Source organism: Falco peregrinus, chromosome 9, assembly GCF_023634155.1.
Source record: "Falco peregrinus isolate bFalPer1 chromosome 9, bFalPer1.pri, whole genome shotgun sequence".
NCBI lineage: Eukaryota > Metazoa > Chordata > Aves > Falconiformes > Falconidae > Falco > Falco peregrinus.
In genome coordinates, this window is record NC_073729.1 from 22013029 (window position 1) to 22034165 (window position 21137).

A 21137-nucleotide genomic window follows, 5' to 3' on the forward strand; every position below is an offset into this window, starting at 1 on the left:
AGCAGCCCCGCCTCCCGGCAGCAGCCCCGCCTCCCGGCAGCAGCCCCGCCTCCCGGCAGCAGCCCCGCCGCCCCACCCGCCAGAGCGCAGCGACCAGACACCCGAGGCTCAGCGATACACGTTTATTGGCCACAGCGGCGGCGGCCGGCGCGGCATACGCGGGGCAGAGGGTAAGCAAGGGGGCAGGTCCGCACTACAGCACCCGGCGGAGCTCCTCGAAGTTGAGCAGGTTGTTAGCCGCCTCGGACCAGGCCGGGTGGGTCGCACCGTCCATCTCGGAGGCGAGGCTGTTGCTGCTGTCCAGAGTGTGGTTCGTGCCCCCAATGACGGCATGGCATTCGGGGCACTTACTTCTCTCCATCGCTCCCCCGCAGTCCCCAATCACGTAGATATGCCCGTTTCTACACTTGAACCAGTGGCCACGGGGACAACCAATAGCACTGACAACCTGCACCCGCTCGGCTTCAGAGATCCCCAGCCCCGACACAGGCAGGGCAGCGCCAAGCCTCTCCAGCTCAGCCTTCACTACAGCCTCATCTTCCTCTGTGAATTTCCTTGTCCCTTCCAGTATCTTGCGTACCCTGGCAATCACTGCTGCAAGCACTGGGGTGATCATCCCGCTGGCACCTTTGCAGATGGCTAAGAGTTTCAGCAAATGGGTCAGTCTCTGGATCTCAGACTGCAGGTCAGACAGTTCCTGGCCTGTAAAACTGAGGCGCGGCTTATCCAGCCACTCCTGGACTTCATCCAGCCGCTTTCTCACCCCCTTCCTCTCACTCGCATCAATTTTGCTCATAGAATTGGTTAGTTCGGCTACACGTTCGTAGAAGTTCAGTTGGTTCTCAATTAGCCCAATACTCTTTGTGGAGAGATCAGAAGCTTTTAGTTTATCTTCTAGCACAAGGTACTTAAGGGGTAGATTCCTCCGCAGAACAGCATTCCCTGCCAGTGCAGCCTGCAGTCTTTGTCTGCTAGACTCAATTTCCTGTGCTGGGCCTTGGATTTTCTCTTTCACCTTTTCTATCTCATCTAGCCGCCTATTCACAATGGTGCCATATCTCAAATTCTTTCTGATAGGCGTCTGACAGATAGGGCATACCTTCAACTTGATGACATAATCATCATCTTCATCCATATAATGGTCAAGGCCTTGGGACTCAAAGACATGGCCACAGTCTTCAAGCTGTACAAATCGAGCATCTGGATCCTCCTCAAAGCCAAAAAAGATCTGGGTGAGTTCCTCACGGTCACAAACAAGGCACTTATTTGGGCAGGGCTCTCCACAAAATCCAATACAAGGATGACCACAGCACAGTATCTTAGGACATGGTACATTGCAGCGAGGCCTATTGCATGGTTCAGAGCAAAGATTGGTACACTGGTAGTGCTGGCACCACCACTCACATGGCTCAGCACAAGGAAAACAGCTCTCTCCACATTTCTTTTTACACCTACTGTGGATGCAATGGTTCTGACATTCCAGCTGACAGGGAGGGCATTCTGTAGTACAAGGCTGCTGACACTTGTGGGAGCAGACCAAGAAGCGCTTGCACGGGCTGCTACAAGGCTTATGGAATCTTCCTTCAAAGCACGTATGACAGGAACCTGAGCATACATGACCACAGGCCAGTGTGACAGAACACTTAGTCTTACACTCCACAAGCTGATCATGTTTCATCTCCTCAGTGATCCAGCATTTCACTTGCTGGTTGTGGCCACATTTCAGCATGACTGTAACCAGTTCAGGACACCGCTTAGTGCATTCCTGCCCACAGAATTTGTTGCACATGTGCCCACAGTTCAACATTCTCTGGCAAGGTTCTTGGCAAAGAAACTCACTGTCTGGAACAGAGCATGGCACCATCTGCAGGTGGCCACACTTAGAAATAGTTTTCTCTACTATCACCATGCATGGTCCACAGGGCTCATAACATGACCGTGGACAGCGGTGCCCGTCTGCACAAAGTACCTTTTGACAAGGCTTCAGGCACTGATACTCTTTGTGCTCTATGTCATATGGGTGGCATGCTCTTGTGCAAACATGTCCGCAACTCAACCTAAATTCACAAGGACGACTGCAGCCTCCTTCTGGGACTTTGCTGAAGTCTGCTGCTGTAGATACCAGTGTCTTGGTTTCAGGGTGGTTTTGACAGCAAAGCACCAGTGAGCGGCCAATGTGACCTTTCTCCCGAAGGGTGTGAATGATCTTGCTCCAGAGAGGAACCTTGCCAAGCATTCTCATATTTCCAATACAATACAGCCCTTTCTTAGCTCTGGATAATGCTACGCATATCCGATTAGGGATCTGTAAGAACCCAGTTCTCTCCTCTTTGTTGCTCCGCACAAGTGACAACAGAATAATATCATTCTCCTCTCCCTGGTACTTATCTACTACGTGAACCTTCACGCCAGCAAATGTCTTGGCTGGCATGAGCTTACGCAGACAGAAAAGTTGTCCAGTATAAGTAGTGAGAATGGTGATCTGAGAAGGCAGATAATCTTGAAACAACAAGTATTTGCACAGTTCCACTACAAACTGGGCTTCATGTAGGTTCTGGTGGCTTTTCCCCTCCTGAATCTCTTGCTCAGGAAAGTCATGTTCCACAAAGAAGAGATTAGATAAGATGCCCTGAAACAAGAGAAAGGGATGTCAGAAACAGAATTCCAGCTGCTGTCACTGCAGCCTGTTTCCATGTGCCCAATTATTCACTGACAGGAAGACTCCCGAGGACTACAGTATGCCATACTTAGGCATTTTCTCCTTAGATTTCCATAGGATATTCATCAGATAGGAATTTAAGCTTATTAATCACATTTCAGCTTATTAGTAACATTTCAGTATCCTAATATGAAATCAGTTCCTGTGGATTATTTTACTTCCTACCTTTTCAGAGTTTTTACTGAACCTTTTCAAATATAGAAAAGAGAAGATCAAGTGCTAGTAACATCTCCCAAAAGATCGTAGTTCCATTTCGCATTTGTGGTGTGAACAATGTCTTGTTTTGATAGTGTGGGAAAAAGTAAGTTACCAATGCGCAGGGCTTAGCACTTGCCTAACACTGCCTAGCAAAAATCATGCCTTCTCTGTGACTGCAGTAAAAATATAAAGAAGGAAGGAGGATTGGTTTTCCACCAGGAAAAATAGGAACACCAAGGACTCCAGCAGTCACTTACGAGCTTCAGGGGCATAGAGTTGTCTGCTCACCTGTTCAAAAAAATTCCATTTGCTTTGAGTTGGTGAGGACCTTTATTTTTTGCTTATTAACTGGAATTCTTCTACCCATAAGAAATTCTTTGACTGTGTGCCAAAACCCAGAGATTGTTTTTATGAGGAAAAACCAGGTGTCCATAGTGGCATAGCGGCAACTGCTGTACAATTTAATTCAGTGACCACCTATGCTGGTTATTGTACTAGATGGGAAGATTGAATTTTGATGTCTTATGGTATCAAGTTTAGTTTAAGGCCAGATGGAGCCATCAGATTCTCCAGAATAGCTTCTCACAGGAGAAATGTAGTAAAATTTTGTGGTCTCCTAAGTTGTTGTGTATTTTGGGCAGGGTTTTTGTTGCTAGCTGGTGGAGTTTGGGGTTGTTTTTTTTTGTTTTATTTGGTTGGGTTTTGTTGGGGTTTTTTGTTTGGTTTTTGTTGGTTTTTTTTGGTTTTTGTTTTTTTTTTTTTTTTTAAACTAAAGCATCTTCTACAAAAATACTTGATCTAGATTTCAAGATACCAAAAGAGGACGTGCCACTTTCCCAAATAACTTATTCTAATAATTAAATCATCTTCCGTATTAATTTTCTCGTCTGGCTTCAGCATTCTGGTATAGTTTTCAGCATGCTTTCCTCATCCAGTTAAAGAGCTTTTAACTAATTAGTACTGTCTTTTCACGAAGAAAGTAGCTAAGCTACTGCAATCCCCTTTCTGTAACTACTTCCAATTCTTTCTCCCAGGGTATTCAGTCACTTGTTTCAGAGATCCAAAGCGTAGCTCTGATACTGCATAGCAGTGTAACCTTCACTTAGACTTCTGGGGCAATAGTTAAGTTGTGAGAGAGCTGTGAGCAAGTCTGCAGAACAGGGCTATGCAAGATAACAAAAGGTAAACTCACAGAGACATGATTTGCTAGTATAGTTCAAAGATGCAAGAAAAGCACCAATATGGAGAGATACAAAATCCTATTTAGGGTGGGGAAATAAAAGTCAGAAAATGGAGAGCGAGTGTTAAGATGGAAACATAGTAACATTAAGGAAGAAACAAAGGCTGATGCTGCTTCTGACTAATACCTGCCTGACTACAGCAAAGACTCTTCAAGTGTCTTATGGTGTGGCAAGCATATATATATATATATATATATATATATATATATATATATAATGTGCTTATAACATTAAATTCCAGCTGCTTATTGTGCATGCTAGCCAATACATGATTGCCTTATACTTTTAAGCTGAATAGATCTTGTCTACAGATGTTGTGTATTAGTAAAAATGAACCCAGAGGAGAGTTCCAGTAGTCAAGTCACCTATCTTTTACACTGGAGTTTCACATATTATGCTTTAAGTCTCTCATTTAAGATTTCTTCCTAGCTTTCAATCTCCTACAGTTCTTTTGGTCCTTCTTCCATTTTTCACTGTCTTAAAGTCATCGGTATTGGTTGCATTTCCATCACTAATGCCAGAAGAACTACAGATTACTCGCCTAATTCTATATCACACATTTTCTTGATTCAGGTATAAGTTTCAATAACTGAACTTGATCTAAGAATTCAAAATCTTTGAACACTGTATTTTACATAAACTCATTTTAGCCAGTAACAGGGGACAAAAGCAATTGCTTGGATGGCTGAAAACTCACTTTTATGTTCTCATGCTTCAGGACAGAGGGATGGTTCTCCAGCTCCTGGTATATATGAAGGCTGAGAAGTTGGGCTATTTCAGGACGCATGCGGTGCTGAAACACAAAGCAGCTTTATCAGTCTTAAGGAAGGAGCACCATATTTCCCTGTCAATATTCTGTTGTTCCACTGAACAGACCACCGCTGAATACAAGGATGACTTTCCAGTACGAGTCAAGAAGGGAGCACCTCCTGATCCCCACCCTCCCCATCACTGCCACCCCCAGCAACTACAGGAGTAGTAGTAGCGGAGTATCATCAAGAAAATAATTTGGCAAAATTGTGGTAATAAGAATGCTCATTTCAGTGCAAATCTAAGAACAGTGGTTTAGATAACAAAAGCCAGCACCTCACCCTAAACACTACATGAGCTCTTCTAGGTAGTTTTATTTCTACCTCCAGCAGTCCTGTATTAACTTCTCCAGGCACCAGGGTAGATGATTATAGCAGTTTAGTGGGAAGCAGCCTGAGGCTACTTGTGCTGTCAGTCTCCAGAGTGCTGGAAGTTTCAGATGCCACAATAAGCCAGGTTCATTGCACTAAAACATGTGGGAACCACAGTGCTGCAGACATCACTGAATAACTGAAAAATGCACTGGAACACTGTTTGTGGCAGTTTGACAGCTCTTACCATTCTTCTCAGGAGTTAAGTAGTGGATTATTTTCTTTTAGGCTTCTCAGAGTAGAAATACAAACTTAAGTGTACTACAAACAACACAACCTAAATGCAAATACAATGGAGGTTTTTTTAGAGCTCTTCCTCACTTGGTATTTCAGACGGACAAAGGGGAAATCAACTTTCACCAGCCGTTCAAAGAGAGAGACTTCCAGATTGAAGTTCTTGGCCAGGTCATACACATTTGCACTAGGCCGCAGCTGAAAGAGAAGGGATAGGAGGTCCATGTTTTAGTACTTTTCCTATGTATTAGTAAGACTTTTCACACATCTCTCTTTCTGTCACTGGTCCCCCCTAGAAAAACCAAAGACTGGATTCTTAAAGAAGTGCTAAATATCTAAGTTTGATACAGTCACAACTGAAATGGATGTAAGCACATGTATCCATTAAACTAAAAGACAAGTCCCACAGGAGCTCTACTGTAAAATTACAGGCAACGGGACCTGTGGTATCTGTGGAAGCTGGGGACCAGTAAACCTTTCACATATGGCATTTAGTTGAAAGGTTCTAGTTCATTTGAACAACACTTAGAGGCATTAGTCATGGATGTTACCTGCTGGTGATCTCCAATGAGGATGAGGTGCTGGCAAGCTTTAGTCAGAGTAGTAATGGTGTGAGCCTCAAGCACCTCTGCTGCCTCTTCTACAATGACAATTCGCGGCTCTACTTTTTGCAGGATCTGACGGTATTTGGCAGCACCTGAATAAGGAGAGAAAATAAACCTTAGCAGAATATAATTACGTGCAGGCAGTATGACAAGAGTTTTCAGGGAGGGGAGTAGGCTGTGTCCCCAGACAGACTGGGTTTCTTCCCAACATTCCCTATTTCAAGACTCAGCTTTTTGAACTTTAAAACAGCACCAATACCAAGGGTGGCTTCTACATGAAGAGTTATTAGGGAAGACAGGTGGAGATTAGTCCTACTAATTAGCCTTGGCCCTTTCCAGATTCTCTCTTCAGACATAAGATACCCACCCAATGCATTCATCAACACACAAACTTAAAACTGTCTCTCAAAGGGTCACGTTACAATGACCTTTACACTATCATCACCAGAAGGCAATGTGGGGATAGCAGTGCAGATATTAGCTGTGCTTCACTTAGGCACAAGAAGTGGAGCATTTCTATTCGAAGTATGCTACTCAAGATGGAAGGAGTGCAAGAGCACAAGGAAACTGCTCATGTGGTTAACTGACAACTCACACAACAGCCACATTTGCAAAGTGAATCGGAGATTAAGAAGGCTGCAGATTAATGCAGAATCTGACCCAGGCTGTCAAGGACCACATGATACTAATCTTTCGGCAACAAGGTCATTTAACTATTACTGCATGCAGTGCAATACTGGTTTGCTTCCCAACTGCTGTGCACCTGTAGTTGTCATCCCCACAACTTGGGCCTCCTTGAGAATGCAGAGATCTTCCTGCAGCCTCAGTTCGGCCAGCCTTTCTGCTGCTGCTTGGTACTGCTGTTCATGCTGCAGAATCCTCCGTCGAATAAATCCCTGATAGGTCTGCAGCCAAAGCCTGAGAAGAAAGTGCCATTATCACACACAGCAAGGGGAACAGGATAGTGATCCAGAAGTTTTGAGTGAATTCAGTTCAAAACCTCCTCTTTGTCTTTTGGGCAAGAGATTATTAGCATATGTACTTAGTCCCAAACACACGCAGTGGAGATAACAGCACTGCCCGTGCAATACAAGGAAAGTAAGAATAAGCATGTTCAAATAGGGAGCTGAACAGATATGGACAGAAACACTGTGACTTGACAGCTTTGCAAACTGGAACAGCCCTAAGAAACATTTGCCTGACAGACTCTGCAAAATAGCTTCGTCACCTGTAAAGCCTCCAGCGGGAGCTCAGGTCAAGTTGCCACACATCGTGAACAGCCTTGGCCTCTGACTCTGTCATTGCACTCAGTTTACGGAGCTCAACCTTCATCTTCTGTTTCATTTTCTTCCTCTGGGCAGCAGTTATCTGCAGAAAAAAAGCTCCTCAATAAGCAGTTACAGCAAAGACTCTTCTGTATTAGCATCCCTATGTTATTCTTTACACAGTCAAGCAGAGTCAGAGCATGCTAGTGAATGCAATTACCTCCCACTGCACAGTCTGCTGTTGCGGTTGGGCTGTTCCTTCTTCCTGCTCCTCCAGCTTCATAGCCAACAGCACACTGGCTAGTTCATGAACAGCTCTGTGCTCTTCCTCCTTCCTTCCCTGAGGCTTTGCTGCCTCTTCATCCTCAATCACTCTGTCAGCTTGAATCAGGTCAGCCTCCTCTGGAATCTCTAAAAGCTCCTCTTCTGCTTCACCTTCCCGCTCCTCCCCTCTCTCCTGCTGACCACCTGTGAGAGTCACATGCAGTAAGCCACAGCCACTCTAGCAGAATCACAGTGCAGCAGTCAGATCACTGCTGCAGTGGAAATCAAGGTTCATCTTCCAGCATCTATTAAGTAGCAGTCCTTCTTTTCTGGCACATTTGCACTGCTTAGGAAAACACATCTGTAGAGGGTGGGGGGTGGGTGTCTGTTTGGTTTATGTTTTTTACCTGGATTCTCAGCCCCTATATTCTCTGCAGCATTCTGGGTGAAGACAGTTAGACCAAGGCCCAGCCACTCCAGAATCATTGAGTGTTGTGAAGCACTGTAGTAAAACTCCTCATCATCCTAATACAAGGAAAGTCAAATCAGCCAGGCCTATTGCACTTGAGTCTTCAGATGACACCAAAGCAGCACCTTGCAGCAGAAGGCAAGTCCCCTAAAAGGCCTCCAGAGATAGAAAGTTTGAGCAGCCTCAGATCTTCATAAAGAACATCTCTCCTCCTCTTCAGTTTAAGAAGCTTTAATTTGGGCACTTGTATTTTTATGCTGATAAAGATCACTTTTAATCTCTGCAGTTTAAAGCAAAATTTAAAGCCCCTGCCTGTCCCACCAGGTCTAGATAACTGTTACTTGGCACAGCTTGCTATTTACTCCCTCACTTTCCTAGTAGCCAAATGGTGCTAAAAAGAAGCATGCTTGGGGAACCTCAGACTAATCGGCAGAAAGGGTAGTAAGCATACACTGGGACTGCTTGACTCAGATGAAAGGGACCTCTCTTACCAAACCATTCATCAGACTCTTCCAGTGGTGGGGCGCAATGCATGCTTCCAAGTGGCGCTCATGCAGAACTCCGTATGTTGTGCACTCTAAGTGTTTTGCTCCTTCATGGAGCTCCTGCTCAGCCTGTTTCATCTCACTTGTTATCTGCCCACAACAAAGAGAAGGAAGGCATCATCATACTCAGAGAAACAAAGTTCAGAAACAGCAGAATCTGATAAAGTGAACATGGACAGAAGAATTAGGAGGCTAACTTCAGTGTAAGACAAGGTAAAACAACAAATGTGGAGGCAGTTTAGTTAGTTCCTCCAATGCACAGGCAACCCATTCCCATCACCTCCACTGAAGTCTGCACGTACATTCACATAGGCTCTGCGGAGATGCATTGGCAAGTTGTATCGGAATTCACACTTCTTCCTCAGCTCCCTCAAGGTGAATTGCTTCAGGATCTCACTGCTGCTTCTGCCCCCAACACGCACTATCCCATGTTTTTGGAACGTGTATATTCCTGGGAATTAAAGAAATATTAGTACTGAAGAGGTAAGCTCTTTTTTCTGCAGTAGGACAAGGGATAGGGAGAACACCCTTTGCAAATGCTACAATGGATTGGTCTGAATAAAGTTTTCTTACTATGTATCAATGGGGCTAGAGTCACTAGAAAAAGGCAAAAGGGCAGGTCATCATGACAGAAAAAGGGTAGAGTAAGAGTTACACTATAATTTCTACCCAACCCTTCATATACTTGTACAGGTACTCTTACCTTCTAAGAACTGATCCAGTGCATGGTTAGTGTAGCAAACTATAAGGATGGGAGACTTCTGAACAGTGCTTTGCCACACATGCTTATTAGTCAAGAGAACCTGAACAATCTTCAAACCCACGTAAGTCTTCCCTGCAAAACAAGCTCAGAATCAGAAAAGGGTAATCCACCCTCTACAGAGTGCTGGAAAACACAGGAATTATCACAAACAGATACAAGACTTCCTTCTAGCCTGCAAATCTGGTCTGTGCCAAAAGAAGTTGAGCCCAGAGGTAACTAGTTTGCAAAATGGAAATGGAGTAGCAAGACAGCATCTTCCTGTCCTGTAGCTGAACAAGGCCATGCTCTGCAAGATTGTTATCTTTTGGTTAATACCTCGGACCCGGAGCCAGAGTTTCCTCTGCCACTGTGTCTCTCAGCCCACTCTGATATTGGCTTCATACATGACATTTGGCCGCACATGGAACATCCACATACTAGTGGAATACAAGCAATGGTGCTTGTTAAGTTCAGGTACCATTTAAAAAAAATCACAGTTAACCTTGTAATGCTTTATTCACACAGAGGATCATGGCTGAATACTCCCCATGTTCTAACATGCTGTGAAGACAAATAGGACTGCTGCACAGCAAGCATGTTAAGATGGTTGAAAATTTTTTCACACCAATACACGAGCAGAGCCAACTTTGCAGTTCGTGTCTACCTGCAACTAGGTTGGCAATGCATAAGATCAGATACAGATATTTGAGGCTACTTCAACCTTCTCCACAGCTCACCTAGCTGGGCTACTCAAGCATCAATTAGGCATGGGACTAAAGCTCTGGAGACAGTATATCTGGCTTTCTCTGAAGTTAATCTCCCTTAATGGGGCAATCAAGGAGAACTTAAATGACAGAGACTTAAAGCAAATATTTCTCACCAGTCCCAGGAGGTCCTTGGATAATAGCCAGCTCCTTGGTGAGTGCAAGATTCAATGCCTTCATCTGAGACTCGTCTAATCTCAAGGTTTCCATTGAAAGCCACTGCTTGGGATCTAGAACAGGGACACTTTGCATTCTCAAACCATCAGGGTGCGTCTCCTCATCTGACGGGGGATCTTCCACCAAGGGTGCAAAGTTGTAGGCAGTATCCTTTGTCAGGTATGCTGGTGGCTTCACCTGTGCATCACACTCCACGATGTATTTCTGGAATGGGATATCTTCTTCCTGGATTTCCTGTAACCCTTCTAACACATGCCGATAGGCCTCAAAGTAGGCAGTTGTCTCTACCATGAGGAAGGAGTCTGAGGGCTGAACCTCTGCCAGTAGTGCCTGACTCTGTGCATTAAAACATAGCTGCACAATCCCGTGGGCAAGATCTGCAGTATTACGATTAGAAACAGTGGCAAAGAGGCATGTTTCAAAGTGATCTTTGGACATGCAGATCAGGGATCCATATAGCAACCGTTTGGAATTCTGCCATCGTACAAACTTCAGTGGTTTTATGTCAAACTGGACCTTGTAAACAATACCAGTTGGGGAACAGAGAGGGGTAATAATCCGTGTGTCAAAGTAGATCCTGATATCATCAAATTTTTTCTTTCTCAAACCTTTGTCCTCAAAGCTCTGCAAAAGCTCCAGGATACCTTCCCTTAAAGGCCTCACAAAGTCTTCTCTCAAAAGCCGGAAATGGGTGTCAAGATAAATGCTGGTGCTCTCATATCTTCCAGAAACAATATTGGGACGTAGAAACGGTTTCTCATCATGGTGTACCTCATTATATGTTGGAAAAATGGTCATTGTACGATAGGTTTCCTCTTGACCATCAGTGTGGGGCTGCATAAGGGTACAGTTATCAGCCCTCAGTGTGCCTTCACGTCTCTTCTCCTGCAAATGCTGCACAAGCATCTGGACTTTATTTAGATTCTTCTCTGTTTCTTCTGTGATGTCCACACCAGAAGCCCTCAGGGCATTTATGGATGCTGGCAAGACTGTCAAGAGAATGGAAATTTTCTGCACAGAGCTGGCTGGGAAAATACTGATCAGGTCCTGAAGAAGCGAAATTATGTTGCTAATATGCACAGGGTACTGATGGCGTACAGCAGGGACTGCTTCTGTTATCATGTCAGACACATACTGTGGCAGACAGATCTTGAGAAAGTTGGACTCCTTCACTGCTCCAAGAAGCTGTTGGACACTTTGTCTATCCATTCGGGAACTGCATGCTTTTCGAAGCACCTGGCAAACAAGCTGAAGGAAATCGGGTTTCATAGCAGTTTGGGAAAGAAGTTCTTTCAAACCCGAACTGGAAGCAAGTGTGATGACAACTTCTGAAGGGTCTTTCTGGAGGAGATTTTCTAGGAATTTATAGCCAATCCTTTTGACTTGTTGAGGCTGCTCACCGAGTTGGGCACCGCCTGGTGTAGGGTTCTGGTAGAAATGAGGATTCTCCCACAGTTGCATCCTCCTTCCCCTACCTTCATTTTCTTGCCCATTCCTCAGCCCTGCAGCTCCTTCCTGGGCTTGTCCACCTTGATACCTCCTTCCCCTACCTTCATTTTCTTGCTCATTCCAGGGTCCCCTGGCCCTCTCATGCATTTTTCCACCTTGATACCTCCTTCCCCTACCTTCATTTTCTTGCTCATTCCAGGGTCCCCTGGCCCTCTCATGCATTTGTCCACCTTGATACCCCCTTCCCCTACCTTCATTTTCTTGCTCATTCCAGGGTCCTCTGGCCCTTTCATGCGTTTGTCCACCTGGATACCTCTTTCCTCTACCCTCATTTTCTTGCTCATTCCAGGGTCCTCTGGCCCTCTCGTGTACCTGTCCACCTTGATTCCTCATTCTTCTTCCCTCATACTCCTGTTCATTCCAGTGTCCTGTGGCTCCACTGTTGGCCTGTCCACCTTGGTGTCTTGGTCTATTGCTTGACTGAGGAACCCTCCAAATCCAGTTACCAAATCTCTCCTCTCTTTGCCCAGGTAGAAGAGTATAATTACTGGCTTGGGGGCTTTCCCCTAACTGAGCTGCCTGGCCCGACACATTATTTGTTCTGTTGCTGCCTCTTCGTATAAAGCCAGTATCCCAATGATCTGCACGGCCTTAAGGAGGGAAAAAAAAAAAAAAAAGACACTCCTTAATAATAAGTCAATCACATTAACCTGCCTCCCAACACAAATACATGATCATTTTGGCCTGATAGGCAGCATATTTTGGACATTTGGCATCAAATTAGTAAACTGCCATTATATTTGTACACAGACTTTCAGTTGGTGTTTCCTTTGTAGCATTGTTTCTAACTGCTAAAAATAGTGCCGTGCCTAGAGTTCGCTTCAGCTGTTAAGCCATTAAGATGCCAAAAATTGAAGCCCTTTTCCACAGAACTTAAGGCAGAACTAAGAAAGACCAAAGATGAAGTTTCCTGCACAGGACAGGATTTCCTTAGAAGTTAGCAGTCATCGAAAGAATGACGCAGGCAGCAGCAGCTGACTGTGACTGTGTGCAACACAGCTGAAACACGGACATCCTGGACAGAGTCCAGCCTCTCGGAGTAGCAGGGAGCACACAGCAGAGTGCCGTAGTCGTGCTCTCAACAGAATGCTTAGGGAAGCACTGAACACTAGCAGAAACACCACAGAGCTTGCTGCCAGGGCATCATCCCCCCACAGCCCCATCCAGCCTCCAGGGGCGAATACGGAAACGCTGGAATTTAGTTTTGAGAGAGAATTTCACCATATGCAGGCAGGGAGGGAGTGGGTTTCCTCCGCACCAGCCCCAGTCCCAACCTCAGCCCCCAGCCCTTGTGCCCTGCACGCACCACGGGTCCCTCACCTCTGCCTCTGGCTCGGGGCTGCCGGGGCCACGGCTCCTGCCCGGCGCCCTCCATCGCTTGCTCCCGTGACTCCTCGGCGGGCCGCCGGCCCCACCGCCGGCCCCAGGCACGGACTCGGCCCCGGCCGTTCCGTTCCTGCCGCGCCCGGGCCCCGCCCCGCCCGGTTTCACTTTCCAGTTCCCCGCAAGGCCCGCCCCGCCAGCCCTCCCCCGGCTGCACCCGCCCTCCCTGCCGGGCGGCGGCGCCCCCCGCTCTCCCCTGGCCCCAACGAGTGACAGCGACCCCTGCCCTCCGCCGGCCCCGGTACCCCGCCGGCCCCGGTACCCCCGCCGGCCCCGGTACCCCGCCGGCGCTCCTCGCCCTGCCCCAGCCCCACCGGGCAGCGGCGCCCCTCGCTCTCTCCCGGCTCGCTCGTCACCGGCAGGCAGCGTCCCGATGGAGAGTCCGTCCCGTCCCACCGGTAGCCCCGCCAGTACCCCCACCGCCCGCAGGAGGAGCCGCCCCACGCCGCCGCTTTCGGTTTCCTTTCCGCGCGGGGCGGAGCAGCCGCCGCCCCACCCACAGCGCGGGCTGGGCCGGTCCCGCGGCTGCGCGTGGCGCTGGGTGAGCGGCCATGCTGCAAGCACTGGGGCTGGTGGGCACCATCGCGGACGGGGACGTGGGGCCCGAGGAGCCCGAGTCCGGAGACTCTGAGGATGAGGAGGTGGGCTGGGCAGGGTCTGCTGCATGGGTCGTGGAGGGGCCGGGCCGGGGCCGGGGCCGGGTCGCGTTGGGCCGGGGCCGGGTCGCGTTGGGCCGGGGCCGCGGCTGGGGCCGGCCGGGTTGCGTTGGGCCGGGGCCGGCCGTCCCGCCGCCGTTGCTCATTGCTGTTGTTGCAGGAGCTGCGCCGGGCGGCGGGGCCCAGGCGGCGGGGCCCCACGAGCGGCGACTTCAGCGCTACCTTTGTCTTCGGCGAGGCGGAGGCCGGCGGGGAAGGCGCCTGGGCGGCCGCGCTGCGCCAGCTCCGCGGCAAGGTGAGGCCTGGGACCGGGCGGTGCGGCCCCCGTACTCCCGGGCGGGCCTTACAGCTCCTCTTCTGTCATCTGCCTAGAGAGCGGCTACGACACTGGATGAGAAGATTGAAAAAGTGAGACAGCGGAGGAAGTTGCAGGTCAGGGTCTTTCTCCCTCGTTACTGGAAAAACTGGTGAGGACTTGGTCATCCCCTGCTGTCCCTGCAGAGGCTCAGGTGCCGCACCTGGAGCCGCTGTGCGCCAGTCACCTCTGCTGGGTCCCACCACACCTCGCACCTGGCTGAAAGGATGAAAATGCAGAATTGTTAATACTTAAGGTTATGCAAAACCATGGATCTCTGAATGAGCTCATAGTAACAACAACAAAGAAAAGTTCACAAAGGATTGAAGTTTCTTTTTTGTGCTTTCATTTGTAAGCTGTTTTTAAAATGTTTTTCTAGGAAAGAGAAGCTACACAAGAACAAGTGAGAGATGAAGACATGGATACTGAAGATAATCAAATCAAAAAGGAGTGTGGGGATTTCAGTAGGGATAAAGAAGATACTGAGTCTCAGTATTCATTGGACGATGAAACTATCTTCACAAAAGCAGGTATTAGCGGGGCAGAGAGGTGCTTGGGAGCAAGAATCTGTCAGACTGTGGGCTCACTGGAGAAAAGTCTGTAGTGAAGCCTTGCTGGGAGTGGGCGTGAACCTCTTATTTTTCATCTTCCTTCTGTGACATTCCTTCTGATTTCAGTCAAGCTTATTTTGAATGGTAGCCACTGTCCTTTAACTGAACTCATCCCTGAGGAAGGATATTTGCTTGGTATTTTACACCACTGCATGCCTGTACTTGTTTCTAAGGCTTCTCCCTCACTAGCTCATTCAGGGCAAAAAGTATGAGATGAAGGCAGGCACTATGTCTTGTTGTGTTTAGCTGTGCTTGTTAATTCTTGTCACGTTTCACTTTCCCTGCAGATACAGTCAAAGTGAAGGAACGGAAGAGATCTAAAAAGGGAGAAATGGTTAGTGTTGGGCAGAACGACACTAGATCAATCTCCAGCATTTCTTCTGGAGGAATTTGACTTTGGTTAACAAACTGTAGCTCAAAACAAACCCAGAGCCCTTTAATAACATGTTGTGCTGCTGCCTGTGTTGATCCACTTTTGTTGTTGCTGTTTCTAGGAAGCAAAGAGCTTTTTTGAAGATGCCTCTCAATATGATGATAACTTGTTGTTTCAGGACATGAATCTTTCACGACCTTTGCTAAAGGTATTTAACTAGTTTAGTTATTACGTACATTACTCTGAAGAGTGTTGTACAGCCTCCGCTCCACTAATCAGAACTGTCAAGTTCCTCTTCTCTTCGCAGCCTCTCTGAAAAGAAAATTATGTGCAAGCTAGTGCGATAGTCCTTTAGCAGCTGTTATTCCCAAATAATGGAAACCATTCTTTGATTTGCAATGTGTCAGCACTATCTTGAGTATGACTTGTCACAGAGTCTTGTAATGGCCGAGGTGGGAAGGGAGCTCTGGAGGGCATCTTGTCTGACTCCCTGCTCAAGCAGGGCCACCTAGAGCTGGTTGCCCAGAACCGTGTCCAGACAGCTTTTGAGTATCTCCAAGGGTGGCGGCTCCGCAACCGCTCTGGGCAACCTGTGCCAGCGCCCAGTCACCCGCACAGTGAAAAAGTGTTTCCTGATGTTCAGAGGGAACCAACCTCCTGTGTTACAGTTTGTGCCCATTGCCTCTGGTCCCGTCACTGGGCACCGCTGGAAAAAAGCCTGGCTCCCTCCTCTTTTCACCCTTCCTTCAGGAATTTATAGACATTGACAAGTTCGCCCCGAGCCTTCTCTTCTCCCGGCTGAACAGTCCCAGCTCTGTCAGCCTTTCCCCACATGTGAGGTGCTGCAGCCCCTCCACAAACTTTGTGGCCCTTTGCTGGGCTCTCTCCAGTATGTCCATGTCTCTCTTGCGCTGATGGGTCTGGCACTGGACACAGGACTCCATATCTGGCCATATCAGAGACAGAGTTTAATTGCTTATCTCCTTTGTAGGCAATCACAGCTCTTGGCTTCAAGCAACCAACCCCAATTCAGAAGGCTTGTATCCCAGTGGGTCTTCTGGGAAAGGATATTTGTGCCTGTGCTGCCACTGGAACAGGTAGGGGTTTGAGCAGGGCACAGGAAACATGGAAGATTAGCTATTCACAGTAATTGATAGTTCTTCATTTTCTTCTTTAGGTAAAACAGCTGCCTTCATCTTGCCTGTCCTCGAGCGACTGATTTACAAACCTCGTCAGGCTCCAATAACACGGGTATTGGTTCTAGTTCCAACACGAGAACTGGGTATTCAGGTCCACTCTGTGACAAAACAGCTAGCACAGTTCAGCAGTGTCACAACTTGCCTTGCTGTAGGTGAGTATTAAGTTGCTCTTGTGAACTGTACAGCTCACTGTAAACTGCTACAAAGAACAGGGAATTCTGTAACTGGAGGCTGCACGGTTATTGCAGCCTTCTAGGTGTGCTGTGGGTTAAAATCTCACTTTCCAAGACTGGGCTGTATTTTTTGTTTGTTTCTGAGAAAGAAAAGAGGTCACTTCTAATTGTGAATGTATTAATCTGAGTTGTTTCCTGTTCCTCAGACAGTCTGCATCTGTGTAGTCTCCTGCAGCCTGCTCAGGGAGTCAGCAGTCCATATTCACTCTCTTTCAGGTGGCCTGGATGTGAAGACTCAGGAAGCAGCTCTGCGGTCTGGACCAGACATTCTCATTGCCACTCCTGGGCGACTGATTGATCATCTCCACAACTGCCCTTCTTTCCACCTGAGCAGTGTTGAGGTGCTGATTTTGGATGAAGCAGACAGGTAGGCTAAGCAGGACAGCAGTGAAAAATGAGGTGGAAGTTTTCTGCTTTCCTTTTCCCAGGCTATAGGGCAATCCTTTGTTGCCCTGCCTTAAGTAATGCTTCTTAGCTAAAACCAGATGAAGCTGCCTTACCTTACTGTATTTCTCCTGTGTAGGATGCTGGATGAATACTTTGAGGAACAGATGAAGGAAATAATCCGGTTGTGCTCCAGCCACCGTCAGACAATGCTTTTCTCTGCCACAATGACAGAGGAGGTAAGACAGGCTGCTGAGAAGCATATTGAGGCAGAAAGATGAATAGAAGTTTTTGTCTCCTTTTACCAGAGATTATGTGGACTTGTTTTTTCTTAACCTGTTTTGGTAGGTGAAAGATTTGGCTTCTGTTTCCCTGAAAAATCCCGTCCGAATTTTTGTGAACAGCAACACAGATGTTGCTCCTTTCCTGCGGCAGGAATTTATCCGAATCAGACCCAACCGAGAGGGGGACCGTGAGGCCATTGTGTCAGGTTAGCGATGAGCAAAGAAAAACTGGAATCGGTAGGTGACTATGAGGCAGGCTCCTGAGAGGACTTTCTTTCAGCTCTACTGACCCGAACCTTCCCAGATCATGTGATGCTTTTCACCCAGACCAAGAAGCAAGCTCACCGTATGCACATCCTACTTGGATTGATGGGTCTACGAGTTGGGGAGCTTCATGGGAACCTCTCTCAGGCACAGCGGCTGGAAGCACTCAGGTATTAGCAGGTTTAGTTGGCAATCGTAGGCAAAAAAGCAGTTAGGAGCTGGAAGTTTTAGGGCAGAAGTGTACTCATTGCTAATGTATTTGCTGTCTCTGCTCAGGCGCTTTAAGGATGAGCAGATTGATATTCTGGTAGCTACAGATGTGGCTGCACGTGGACTGGATATTGAAGGTGTTAAAACAGTGAGTATTTGCAGTGCTGAGCTTCTTAATTCATACTTTAATTTTGTTGCCCTGCTAACACACTTTCTGTTACAGGTAATCAATTTTACCATGCCCAATACCATCAAACACTATGTTCATCGAGTGGGCCGGACAGCAAGAGCAGGCAGGGCTGGTCGTTCAGTTTCACTTGTGGGTGAGGAAGAGCGCAAGATGCTGAAGGATATTGTGAAGACTGCCAAAACCGCAGTGAAAGCCAGAATTCTCCCCCAAGGTACGCACTTCAGTGAGGCAAAAAGCACGAGAGCAGTATGCAGGGAATGTCATGGTGCAGAGGAAACTAAAAGAGGTGCTGAAAACCAAGGTGGCCTTATACCTGAGCTGCTTCTGATGTTCACACTGTATTGTTTTCAGATGTCATACTAAAATTTCGAGAGAAGATTGAGAATCTAGAGAAAGATGTGTATGCAGTTCTGTGCTTGGAGCGTGAGGAACGTGAGATGCAGCAGTCCGAGGCCCAGGTAAGCAGGTTTTTTTAGGAACCTTTTTTTAACCTCAGTTTTTTAGGATCTACAGTGCATAAGGAGATTACCCTAACATACTTAACCTGCCTGTTTTAGAAAGGGAAGAGAGAGAGATCTTTTAGCCAACATGAGCTCAATTCTTGCTTGAATTATGTCAGATCAATAGGGCAAAGAAGCAGCTGGAGGCAGGAAAACAAGAGACTGCGGGTGAGAGCCTGGAGCGAAGCTGGTTCCAGACCCGTGAGGAAAGGAAGAAAGAGAAATGTAAGTCATGATGCTGCTGCCACGCTAAATTCCATAGCGGCAACTGCACTTTGCTCTTTGCTTTAAAAGGTTCTTTTTGTTTTTCCTTACCTCTCCAGTGGCTAAAGCCCTGCAGGAGTTTGACCTAGCATTACGAGGAAAAAAGAAAAGGAAGAAATTCATGCAGGATAGTCAGAAAAAAGGCCAAATGACAGTGAGTATGCTTACGTACAAGTGGGACCCTGGGTGGACTAATCTAGTTTTCCCTTAGCAAAACCTCACATCACTGAAAACTTCCATTTTAACACCTTTCAGCCAGAGGAGAGGTCACAGTTTGAAATCTTGAAATCTCAAATGTATGCTGAACGGCTGGCAAAAAGGAATCGTCGAGCAAAGCGAGCCAGAGTCTTGCCAGAAGAGGAACCAGCAGCAGTATCAGCAGGTGGAGACTTTTGTTTTATAGCTGACTTGCCTTATGTCACTTACTTCATTACAAATAGGTAAACTGAGCTAATTCTTACAGAGGGAGGAAGCACTGATCTTTGAAGGAATAGCCACTGGTGCAGTCAGGGTGCATGTTTGTGGAAAGGAGTCATTGCTTTTCCTGATGGTTAGGCTAATTGTTGTGGTCAAGGCTACTGGGCTCTAGTAAACATGATGCTGTGGCCTTCTCTTTACAGCCAATGTTCTGACTATTGTCTCTGTGTTAGGCCCCAAGCGGAAGAAAAAAGTGTCTGTGTTTGACGAAGAGCTTACCAACACAAGCAGGAAGGCTCTGAAGCAGTACCGTGCTGGGTAATGTCTTAGTAGTACATTAGTCCACACTTTAGCAGGTGGGACTTTTCTTGCATCCCTTTCTCAGGAATACTTTGACTGATACTGGGGGAGAAGGTGGGCAGAGCAGAGAAGGGATTCTTGCAAGAAGTACCTGCGCTATTGTGCTGTTGACATACTTCAGTGTTTTTTGTCTTACCTACCTCCCTCTCTGCCACCCTTTCTCTTTAAAAGCCCATCATTTGAAGATCGAAAACGCTTGGGACAGGCCCAGCATAGAAAACGAGGAAACTTCAAATCCAAGTCCAGGTATAGCTCCCTTTACTTCCTTATTCAAGATGTTTTTCTTCCTGCTTTTGCTTTCCTCTTCTTGTGATTGTTTAAAGGCCCTTGCTGAAAGGTTTGTTGGTTCTGTAGTAGCTTACTGTTCTACTGCAGGTCTGATGCTGGGGGCAGTCAAGGATACTGCCTTTAATAAATAGCACATTCCTAGGCTTCTACGTGGGAGAGCATTGCCTAGAAAACGCTTGTGCTGTTTCTCATCTGCTATTGAGAGCTGGGCTGATGAAATGTCATTTCAAGTATCCTCTCTTTTAGGTACAAGAGAAAGTAAGAACTGCTGGCAACTACCGAATGGGTAATTTTAGACACACTGCCTCCAGGGCCTGGATTTCTCTGTACTGCAAGGGGACTTCAGTAAAATCTAAGTTTTTCTTCAGGTTCTGGATTAATATCTGGTTGAAGACCCTATGTAAAACATCTTCAGCAGCCCATACAATAAAGTATTGCTTCTTTTTAGGAAAAAAAAAATGTTTTCTGTTTTATAGGATAACTAGAGCAACTGAGAGCTGGGATACATTACATCTTTCTATCAGACTTTTAGTTCATGTAAGTCAAGTTGTCTTTAGGGCAAAAACTGGATAATGCTTATTGCTATGTCCATATACTTAATGTGATCTTGATTAATTAGTAATGGCTGAGAAGGATTTCTGTGGTTGAGAGCCTGTTCCGAAAGGCTTTCAGTGTATCTGTTACAAAGGTGGCTTCAGAGGTCACAGGAATCAAAACCAGCTGAAGAAAGGATTATCTCCAAAGGGGCTAGGGGGGGACAGACAACATTCTTCCTAACTTGAATAGAAAGCAAGAAGGGAAGATGACCTGCTGCTTTACATTATTGTGTGTAATTAGTGATAAGCTAGGATGAGCAAACCGTTTTTTTTTTTACTAGACGCAATCCCCACATCTAAAGATGAAGCAGGTTTACTGCAGGCTAATAAGCAGCAGCTTTATGCAGAGCATCAGCGATCACTATTCCTAGTACAGGCATCATAGTACTTGTTCCACTGTGAACAAAGCAGGAATAGTTTGGATCAGTAACCCACACTTAATTTCACTGAAATGTTAAAACTCTCTTCCTTGAAAATTCTTTACCTTCCAACAAATTGTTTCATCAGCCTTACTAAATTTCATTGATAAACTTTAATTCCTATAAGGAAGACACACCAATACAGACCAGGTGGCCTAGACCAACTGTTACCTTCTGAGCTGTCAATACAAATTGAGCTTTTTGCTTCAAAGCTGCTCTTCTGGGGTGACCAAAGTGC

At 46.7% G+C, this 21137-nt stretch overlaps 2 protein-coding genes across 2 annotated transcripts; one reads left to right on the forward strand and one right to left on the reverse strand.

The window, feature by feature from the left end:
* Positions 1-108: 108 nt before the first annotated feature.
* Positions 109-13426, reverse strand: ZNFX1 (zinc finger NFX1-type containing 1). Its single transcript, XM_005239919.4, has 13 exons — positions 13234-13426; positions 10344-12503; positions 9425-9556; positions 9024-9172; positions 8668-8811; positions 8115-8232; positions 7664-7911; positions 7407-7546; positions 6942-7096; positions 6125-6270; positions 5661-5771; positions 4856-4951; positions 109-2629 (listed from the first exon to the last, which is right to left on the reverse strand). The coding sequence occupies exons 1-13, from the start codon at positions 13286-13288 to the stop codon at positions 194-196; spliced, it is 6090 nt and encodes a 2029-aa protein (XP_005239976.2). The 5' UTR covers positions 13289-13426; the 3' UTR covers positions 109-193.
* A 369-nt stretch (positions 13427-13795) lies between these two features.
* Positions 13796-20343, forward strand: DDX27 (DEAD-box helicase 27). The gene is made up of 21 exons (XM_055814620.1): positions 13796-13937; positions 14113-14247; positions 14325-14384; positions 14687-14837; positions 15206-15252; positions 15413-15499; positions 16283-16388; positions 16469-16642; positions 16940-17090; positions 17247-17346; positions 17456-17597; positions 17672-17825; positions 17932-18013; positions 18089-18266; positions 18407-18513; positions 18675-18780; positions 18879-18973; positions 19075-19201; positions 19470-19554; positions 19768-19842; positions 20131-20343. The coding sequence occupies exons 1-21, from the start codon at positions 13848-13850 to the stop codon at positions 20144-20146; spliced, it is 2268 nt and encodes a 755-aa protein (XP_055670595.1). The 5' UTR covers positions 13796-13847; the 3' UTR covers positions 20147-20343.
* Positions 20344-21137: the final 794 nt, after the last annotated feature.